The 10,042-nt window shown below is 33.2% G+C and overlaps 2 protein-coding genes across 2 annotated transcripts; one reads left to right on the forward strand and one right to left on the reverse strand.

The window, feature by feature from the left end:
• The first annotated feature begins 627 nt into the window (after positions 1-627).
• Positions 628-1,541, forward strand: LOC141668887 (mitochondrial import inner membrane translocase subunit TIM23-2-like). Its single transcript, XM_074475934.1, has one exon. The coding sequence runs from the start codon at positions 830-832 to the stop codon at positions 1,373-1,375; it is 546 nt and encodes a 181-aa protein (XP_074332035.1). The 5' UTR covers positions 628-829; the 3' UTR covers positions 1,376-1,541.
• Positions 1,542-2,237: 696 nt separating this feature from the next.
• LOC141667735 (multisubstrate pseudouridine synthase 7-like) lies at positions 2,238-9,696 on the reverse strand. The gene is made up of 11 exons (XM_074474342.1): positions 9,557-9,696; positions 9,271-9,373; positions 8,478-8,551; positions 7,788-7,852; positions 7,433-7,626; positions 6,006-6,073; positions 5,840-5,900; positions 4,054-4,091; positions 3,777-3,845; positions 3,358-3,682; positions 2,238-2,606 (listed from the first exon to the last, which is right to left on the reverse strand). The coding sequence occupies exons 1-11, from the start codon at positions 9,679-9,681 to the stop codon at positions 2,580-2,582; spliced, it is 1,149 nt and encodes a 382-aa protein (XP_074330443.1). The 5' UTR covers positions 9,682-9,696; the 3' UTR covers positions 2,238-2,579.
• Positions 9,697-10,042: the final 346 nt, after the last annotated feature.

Here is a 10,042-nt window from a genome sequence, read left to right on the forward strand (position 1 = left end):
CGTAAACTACTCAAATTCGGCTCATAAAAAAATTAAATTTAACTCAAAAATAATTGTCGAGCTCGAACTCGAGCTTGGCGAATTTTTAACCGATCTGAGCTCGAATTTCAAATTATTCGGCTCGTAAATTTCGCGAGCCTTGTCAAACCTCTATTATCTTTAAATTTTTTATCATAAATATAATTTTATATAAATATTTAATATTTTATATATATTATTTATTTATTATCGAATTCGAGCCGATTTGAGTCGAACCGAACATATTTTGAGTTTTTGTTGATATTTAGTGAAATTAATTCGATTTTTCGAACTGAACTCGAGCATACTAAACTTTTTATGAACCGAGTTTCAGACTTAAAATTAAAGACTCGGTCGAGTTCGAATACGAGCCCAAATTATTTTAATAGAGTTTCAGCCGAGTCTGACAGTGACATTGTTCGACTCGACTCGGCTCAATTACACCAAGCAAGTTAAAATACCAAGCAAGCAAGTTAAAATACAAACCATTGCAATAAATTTTATAGCAATTACCTTTATCAAATTAATACCATACTCTATTATTTTTACAAAGAAATCTATTATATTTCAACTCAATATATTTTATTAATTTTTAGATTTTACAATAATCCAGCCCTCGAGGAGTTGGATTAAAGAACAAGTCAACTAAAACCCTCCTTAAACCCTAACAACCGCCATTGTTAGGGTGTAAGTTCTCCAAGTCAATTCTCTCTCCCTCTACAATCTTTCTCCAATCAAATCAAAACCCATCTCTATAATCCCAAACCAAAACACCCCATCTTCTCAGATCTCACAAAACCCTAGCAAATCAATGGCAAATTCAACGGAACAAAAGCCCTCAACTCGTCACTACCACCCTTATCAAAGCCTCAACACCCCAATTCACAAGCTTTACGAGCTACCCACTTCGCCTGAGTATCTTTTCCACGAAGAAGCCGCGGCTCAGCGACGCTCTTGGAGCGAGAATCTGCAGTATTATACCGGGTCGGGTTATTTAACCGGAGCTATATTGGGGGGTTTGAAAGGGACAGTTGAGGGGATCAATTCTGCGGAGAGAGGAGAGTCTTTGAAGCTTAGGATTAATCGGGTTTTGAATTCGGGTGGGCATACGGGTCGGAAATTTGGGAATACTCTTGGTGTTATTGGGCTGCTTTTTTCGGGGTTGGAGAGTACTGCTTTGCATTACAGGGGGACTGATGATTTGTTTAATAGTGTGGTGGCTGGGTTAGGGACTGGAGCGATTTTCCGCGCTACGAGAGGAGCTAAGTCTGCTGTGCTTGCGGGTGCTATTGGTGGATTGGCTGCTGGTGCTGCTGGGATTGGTAAGCAGGCACTTAAGCGTTATGTTCCGATTTAATTTTAGTAATGTGGATTCAGTCTTTATTGTTGGTTTAGGGAGGTTTGATCATGGTTTTTGTTTTTGTTATGGTGACTGAATTTGTTTACTTGTGTCAACACTTGTCATGGATTTTTAATGGAAATACTTAGCATAAGTTAATGGAAATTTTAAATTGTTGGTAGTATTTGAAAGTGTATTGATATTATATATAACTTTGATTAAATCATGTGTTACTGCTAATGAAGTTTCAACTAAGTTAAAATTTTGCACCTTATATTTGTTGGATTGTCTTTGTTCTTGAAATTTGATGATCTGGATGTGATTTTGTATTGGTGTTTGTGATTAAAGATTGATTTTTGCTTTATGGTTTTGGCCCGGAGTTTACAAAAATGTTAATATTTCCGGGATTTATGTCATTCTTTAAGCCAGTTTAAATTTTGGATGGACATTAAAACGTTCATTTTCAAAATTTCGCATCTAATTTGTAATTTTGCATGGTCATGCAATTATAAAGTTGAACAGAACAGAGATTAACCATTGTAAATTTGTAACTACGAACTACAATAGCTAAGTTGAAAATTTGCAAATCTCTTGCCACAATTTTTGACACAATCAGTCGAAATTTTACTCATTGGATTGAATGCCAAGTAGAGTTATCATATAGATAATGAGTCACCGGCCTTCTGATAAATTATGGTTTGCTGCTTCGCTAAGAACTGATGACAATATAGTATGTCTGCTTTGCTAAGAACTGATGACAATATAGTATGTCATGATCATGTCCTCCCTGTTTTCAAGCACAATTTGAAGGTCAAATATGTATAAAAAAAATGTCTGAATTAATAACTGGTTGAATGTTTCAGATACAATACAACATTACAGAAAGATAGAATAGTGCTTTGAGGGCACTTTTCTCTTTTCTTTTTGCTGATAAATTTAACTAACATAAATAGAACAAGAATATATCTATAGAAGTTGCATTTTATTTTTGTTTTTTTGTACTAATCTTTCTAGTGTATAGAAATATATCTCACTTATAACAAGACTAATACATATGGCGCTATACTCTCTCTCTCTCTTATAAATCAGCAAGCTCAACCATTTAGAAAAAAACTTCAATCAAATAAACTACCACCTGGACCAGACTTCTCTTCTACCAAAACTGAGTTCCAGGTCAAGTAAACTGCAAATGCAACTCCGCGATATACCAAAACTGAGTTTTCTAGTTTAGAGATTTGTGAAATGCAACCTGCATAGGTTCAAAACACTATGTTATAAAGTGCTCTTAAAGAGGGAGATTATCTATAATACAGATGCATGTATACGACAATGCAAGGTAAACATATTATCTAAAAATATCTGTTAATTTTTAATCCAAACACGCTGGTTAGATGAGCAGGTTACATAAATAAGGACATACAAATTCAAAAGGAAAGAAATGAACTCGACGGTGGTTGGATAAGCCAACTAGTTTCCGGTGATCAATTGGGTATATATATATATATATACATGCGAGTACATAAAAATTCTGAAGGAAAGAAATGAACTAGATGTTGAATGATGGTGATGCCTGTGCCAATGCAGTTTTATAAGTTATAACTGCAATTATTTAAGTTATAATCCCTTGAGATAAATTGTGTCTACTGACCCGCATTCATATATGAGACTTTTTTATATATGTGTCCACGTCTGAAAAACTTATAACAGTGGAACCAAAACTTGAATGTTTCACTGCTCTACACGTACACATACATAACATAGATTGTGATAGGCTAATAGGTCAAAATGGCAAGGTCAAGGAAATGAGAGATAACACGTTCACAACTGTTTATGGGATCATTTAAACATAATTCCATAAATAACCACCACCAGTGTGGTTACTGTTCTTATTTCCTAGTTGTGTGAGCAAGTATGCAGAAACCCCCAAGTAAGATGTCGAATCTAGTGGATCTTCTATATATGCAATAAATGCTTAAAGTAATAAGCTTCTAAATACATACCGAAGTCGAAGTTTTAAGCAATTCCCTGATGGCCATGGTTGCATAGCAAGAAGAAGGAAGAGTAAAGCTCATTTTAATAGCCTTCTGTTCTTCATGAGAACTAGGAAGAGACTCTTGGTTATGCAATTTTGCTTTCATGTTATTTTCTGGTTCATCTGTATCTGTTGGTACTATGACATCATTTCTAACACTCTGTATATTGCAGTTGTTTTGATGTTTCACCACCTCCTTTGCGTGGTCCATATCTTCTTTGACCAAGTTTCTGTTAACATCCAAGTCTGTCTCTGCTAGTGGTATATTTTCATCTATATACGAGAGCATTTCCCTATTCAAGAGAAATTAAAGGTGGTGACACCCTAGTAAGAACAGCACAGAAAGGAAATCCAATAAAAAGGAGCATTAGAGAAAACCAGGCATACCATTTGAAGTCCTGTGGTTTCTGAAATACTGTTCTATAAGCTCCAGTCATGCTCGTGATTGAGAACTCCCTAGCAAAACATTAGCATATGTTTATCCTCCCAAAAACGAAGGGCATATACTTGGTCGAACAAGTATATGGGGATAATTTTAAAAACCCCTTCCGAAAAAAATAAAGGGATGTGCAATTGTGCATTAAAAGCCGTGGCCAATAATGTCCGTGAATAGTGGAGCCAAAACAGAAACAATATGAACAAGTAAAATGTTTCAGTGACCTACTTGATACCATGTGAGCTTTCTTGCAAGTTGACATCATCCTGAAACAATGAAAACAAACAAAATCCGAACATGCATCTTTACCAGCTAGAACACTTAATATTTCAAAAACAAATAAAAAAAATTTACAAAGACAGTAGGAAACAAACTTGATTGCATTTAACCAACCATTTTACTGGGGGGTTGTTAGAACATGTATTGGAAGGGTGTGCAATGGTGTAATATGTACATACAATAAGAAAGGAATAAATAATCAAATATTGAACTGGCCGGTGGCCTAATGGGGGGCCACCACCCTGAAAATGAGATTATCAATTCAAGGATTCGTGGCTTAATTTGCCAAGATGAGCCTTCTCTAGTACAGTAATAGTTTAGATGACCATGTGCATTATATTGGTGGTATTCAAAAAAATATAATATATGATTTCATCCAATTTGTTTTCTTTTTTTAGTCATTGGACGTTAATTTACTCAAAATAATGACATTATTTACAAAACCAAAAACTGAACTGAACACAAAGGAACCGTCTTTTTCCCCCCTAAATAACTATACCTTTTTTTCCTATTGTTTATTATCCCGAGTTATCTCTCTTTACCTTTATACTTTGTAAGGAATTATTTAAGACATTTTATATATGTTTTTAATTTTACATTTTGGGTTCGATTAAAGTCAAAATGTTCCACTACCAATAAATCTTATTCTCTCTCTCTTTAATCAAAAATGTTTATCCAAATTAAAAATTTAATAGATAAATAGCTCAAATAAAATTTCCGAAATTTTACAAATTAAAATATTAAGGTCTCGTTTGGTACAGTGTAACCCAACTAACCTGAAGTACCTGGGAAGATAATTGGATTACAGATTTTGGTTGGTTCTGCAACTTTTGAAATGGATAATGTTACTTGTACTTCCCAGGTATTTAAGGTTATTACCTAGTCTACCCACCCATTGTCACTGACTCGCTATGAGTTAAGTTGTGTTGTTAGACATCTTTTATATTTTTATATTCTGTGATGTGGATTTTCATTCTCTTCTTTAGTTGATAATGACAACTTTAATATTTTTCCCATTATTAAAGAAGATGTATATGTTCTAATAATACACTCAAATATTTGTGTTTTTAATTTTGATTTCTATCTTTTTTTATTCTTTTTTCTATCAATATGGTTGGTTAAAATGAATCAACTTTACACATTTTTCTATGTAACAATTTGTAATTGTTCGTAATAAATTTTGTATATATCTTTACAATAGTTCTTTATTATTTTTATCTATCTTTATGATAATTGATAATGCACATATTATCTTTAATTAGCACATATAAATATAGTTTTTATGTAGTATATCTATAATAGTTTGTAGATTAACTTTTCACTTAATTTCTGTATTTATTTTTATTAAAAATAAATTATATTGGAAATTGGTAATTAATTATAACCATATGTAATATGTTGGTGGAAGTTACATAATGATAACCAAACACGTATTTTGATAAACCTGGGAAGTTGTAATTTGGTTCCAACTTCCAAGGAACTTTAATATACAATTTTTTTTGTATTGAATATTGTTGTTTAGTTTATATATTACTCAACTTTATTTAAATATTTTAGAGAAATAGCAATTATAGTATACATATATTAATGTATATACAAAAAATTATTATAAAAAAGCCTAAATTTCAATAATTTTACAAATAATCTTCTAATCATACGATATACATTTATATTTATTATATAAGATAATAATATTCTTAGAGCAGAGTAATTTTAGGAGAAAGAAATGGTCTACCTTCTTTGTTAAATCATGATAAACTTCGCCGATATCATTCAGTGGATACATTACCCTTGACCTGTCATTTTAAAGCTTTAAGAACACTGGAGTCTCACTAGCTGTTCATAACTGATCAGTCAAAATAAAAGTGGTAAGAAACAAGTTAATGTCCTTTTTTCCTCACCCAGGCAGCGGAAGTACAACATCCTCAACTGTATAATTACCAGCAAGTAAATCTTCCTCAGTTATAGCCTGCAAAGAGGAAGACAAATATATTGGAATATACAAGAGAGAATAACGTGGTCCAACACATAAGAGAGATGCATAAATCAAGAGATATGTTATTGGCGCACTGAAATCATATACTTCTGCAGATTGAAGTATGAAATATGATCTTATCTTACCTTAAATGGATCATAGACAATCTGCTGCTGCGTAAGTCTATATGCCATACTGGTGTATTTTCCGAAAATTAATAATTACACATTGTCTGGACTCACCTTCCAACCTTCTTTTGAATGACACAGACCAAAAGCTCAATACAGATGGGTCAAGCATAATTCAAAAATACTAAGACCATCTCCAACCCAACTTCAAATTTGTACTTTAACACCATTTAAGTGTAAAAATTTTCTTCAACCCAACTCTAAATCTTACACCATTTTGGTGTTGCACTAAAAGTTACACCAAATTTGGCGTCACACCAAATTTTTAGAGTTTTTATTAATGCAAACATTACCCTTGTTCTCCTTACCAAAAACAAAATTATTCCTTTTGTATCCTACTAACTTTATTACGTTTATACTTTATTTTGTACTCTAGTAATAAAATAACATATATAGTACAAGAATGATGTAAGATTTAGTGTATGTGGGTTGGAGATGAAGATGAAAATAGTGTAACTTTTACACCATTTTGGTGTAGATTTCACACCAAAATAGTGTGATGCATTGGAGATGCTCTAAGAGTATATTGTCTGGACATGCCAAAGCCAAAGCCAAAACATGAAACGTTAAATTTATGTTTCTTTCTTCTTTTCAAGGAAAAATCTTTTTTGTGTTTTCAAATATTGAGGTATACAAGACTCGGATGAAAAGTTTCGAGTTTTAAACTCGATTTACAACAACATATGGATCTAAAATGGAATTACGTGTAATAAATATTAAATTTACGTTAAGAAACATGCAGATTCATCTTACTCCAAATCTCTTGAACTAGATATAGATGGAAGTATGCACAACCCATCAGCTGCTTGATATATTTTGTTTTATCTTATCTATATTTCTAAAGATATGCCAACAAAATCTTGTAAACATGAAAACTCTTTTATCTTCCTAACTAATAACCTAGTGGACCTATTTTATATTATTTTGACAATAACCCAGTGGACCTAATTTATTCATTTATTTTACATAAACCCAGTGGGCCTAACAATTTTTCTTCTTCACAAGTGATCAGATCCTATCTACACACTTAAAACTGAAAGACTCAAATGATAATTTTCGAAATTAAACCCGAAGCATAAGTTCATTTCTTCTACATCACTACATGTAAAAGATATAGTTGTAAATTTGTTGGAAGGGGTATGCAGCTCAGGTACAGAATGCTAACCTTCACTAGGGTACTTTTAACTTCTGCTGGAGTTGTAATGGGTATGTCATCCAGATGGCTACAATCGTATGTATCGTTGCAAATATCATCTTCAAAATCAGTATTGAAGAGTGCATTTACTTTTTCTTCTGTTTCTTTCCCACTATGCTCTTCTTTGCAATGTACTAGATCTCCCAACACAACTTGGTCACTTCCTGCAGAAGGTGAAACGGTCAACAGATATACTTAAATAATAACCGATTACTGCTGTCAAAAGTACCAAATCCTGAAGAAGACAGAGTGCATGCAACCACTTTGATAGATGAAGTAGTAACAGGTACTTTCTTAATAAGAAAGACAATAAAAGAGGGCGTACCATATTTTTGCACTCTTCTGCTAGCTGCATGATTCCATAAATAGCTTTGATAACTATGTACATACCTGAAGAGTAAATAATTCCTTACATATTTACGATGTAACTACCAAATAAGCACAATAGATCATCTGATAATTGTCCATCTCTTTTACACATTGGATAGCCTTATTTTGAATGTAAATCTTCAATCATATAGGCATTGGTAGAGATTAGCAAGTAAATCCTTATGTCGATGATGTAATCACCTAATTAGGGCAATAAATCAACTGATACTGAATTTCAGGTGATAGTCTGCTAAAAACTACTTACTGGATCATGGTCAGAAACAGTAATGAGTAGCTCACTTTCACTTGTCACAATTCAGATTGCGGGAAAAACTACTTTTAACGTAGGTGTCAGGTCATGTATGAATGATTACATTGCGAAGAGATACCTGTTTGTTGATTTATTAAGCTAGAATAGCATATGCTTTATAATTATATACAATTTATTGCTTTCGAAAACCAGTAGCTTAAATATCTCAAATAATGTCATGTTAACAAATATAACATGTGATATGAAAATCATAAAACTACGACCATTTAGTTTGAACTACGACTTTGTGCAAGGTGATTTACAATTAGTAATAGGAAAAGAACAACATATAAGTAACATAGTAAACATAATTTTTCTGTAAATGAGAGTACTTACATCATTCTCAAAGTCCTAGGTATAGCCTTCAAAGCGAGTAAGTAGTTCCTGGGGCTTTTCTTTAAACACTGTAGCTGTAACAATCCAAACATGATTGAGTCATGCACTATACCAAAATCTACAAGCAGTAAATTTAACCAAATGTGACAATAATCGCAACGCCCCCCAGTTGTCTTTATAGTGAGATTAAAAAAGAGGTGGGGTGGAGAACTCAAAACCCACTGTATGCCAGTGGATTAAAAATTGTGCCACACTGATTCTGTCCAAATTTAATTTGGGAAGGACCAGGGTTCATGACTAACTTCTAAAGCTATGAGATCGTAAATTGTCTTCCTAACCCTAACAACTTATTTAGGGCGCATAACCTTCAGCATTTCTATACTTCCAAGTTTTACCAGAAGATCCACCAAAAGTGCAAGTGATATGAACTGAAAATGTACATCTGAGATTAGGGTGAAGGACTGAGAGAGAAGAGATATCAAAAAATAAAATGGTCTGGCCAAGTTATGAGGGTTGAAGAAGTAGGCGGTACATTTTGAAGTGTGGAGAAATTACAACTCTGATAACCTGTCGAGTGTTGAGTTGTAAGATAGGTATTCATAGAGTTTAGGGGATGTCCTAGCATGCCTAAAAACATACTATAAATACATGAATTTATTAGGTTGTGAAGAAGGTAGCTATAAACCCGACAATAGATGGTAAATGAAAAAAATATGCACTTTAATACAGATTCAATACTGTATTAACAATGAAATATACCAACAGAAGAAGAATGCGTGAAAATTTAGCTTACTATAGCTCTCTCTGCGACTAGATAGCGAGGTAATTGCCGCAAGGTCCCTTCAATATCATCACTTTCTTTGTAATATTCTCGCACTTCCCTTATGTTTTCCCTTTGTAATATAACTTTGTAGTTAAGAAAATATACGTACCTCCCGAAAATTATAAGAAGAACAGCCGGCTACAAAATATTCTGTTTGGAAAGATTGCTATACATAGCTAAACATTTCATAATAGGTTAAAAAAACTAGAATCTACTTTATTCTTTATAAATCAAACAAGCTACTAGTAAAAGGATATCCCCTTCTCGTGGATCAAGGATCATGTTTACTGCAGCTTTCCACTCCCCACGAAATAAGGCGGCTCCAATAACGTGAGTTGGCACTGAACCACTTCCAAACCGCTGAACAAAATGCATTAACATTTCAGTAGAGATTTGTTACTGTATAATGTATATAAACTTATATTTGTGTGGAGAACTGGAATATTGTACTCACTAGCTAAAAAACCATGTACATTTCACGATGAAGGCCATATTATGTGGTATCACACAACTGATAATTGGATATATTGTATTTCATAATTATGTCCTATATATAATTGGTGTAAGGGGGTTAAAGTGTGTTATGGATAAAAAACTAATATATATATAATTGCTGTATTTAGTACTAAGGAACGTGAGCTTCAAGGCTCGATTTGACTGCTCTTGTGTTTCGTGACTCAATCTGCCTTAACAAGATGCCTACGTACCTTGCTGATTGCCAGGATCAAGTCAAAAAACGTAG

Source organism: Apium graveolens, chromosome 6 (genome assembly GCF_009905375.1).
Source record: "Apium graveolens cultivar Ventura chromosome 6, ASM990537v1, whole genome shotgun sequence".
NCBI classification, from domain to species: Eukaryota; Viridiplantae; Streptophyta; class Magnoliopsida; order Apiales; family Apiaceae; genus Apium; species Apium graveolens.

Excerpts from the sequence above, each read along its gene's own strand:
- LOC141667735 (XM_074474342.1), bottom strand. The coding sequence starts at position 9,681 with ATGTTAATGCATTTTGTTCAGCGGTTTGGAAGTGGTTCAGTGCCAACT. Across the intron at positions 7,853-8,477 it reads CCTAGGACTTTGAGAATGAT|GTATGTACATAGTTATCAAA; the intron begins GTAAGTACTCTC and ends TTTACTCTTCAG. Across the intron at positions 4,092-5,839 it reads ATCATGATTTAACAAAGAAG|GATGATGTCAACTTGCAAGA; the intron begins GTAGACCATTTC and ends TCATTGTTTCAG.
- LOC141668887 (XM_074475934.1), top strand. The coding sequence starts at position 830 with ATGGCAAATTCAACGGAACAAAAGCCCTCAACTCGTCACTACCACCCT.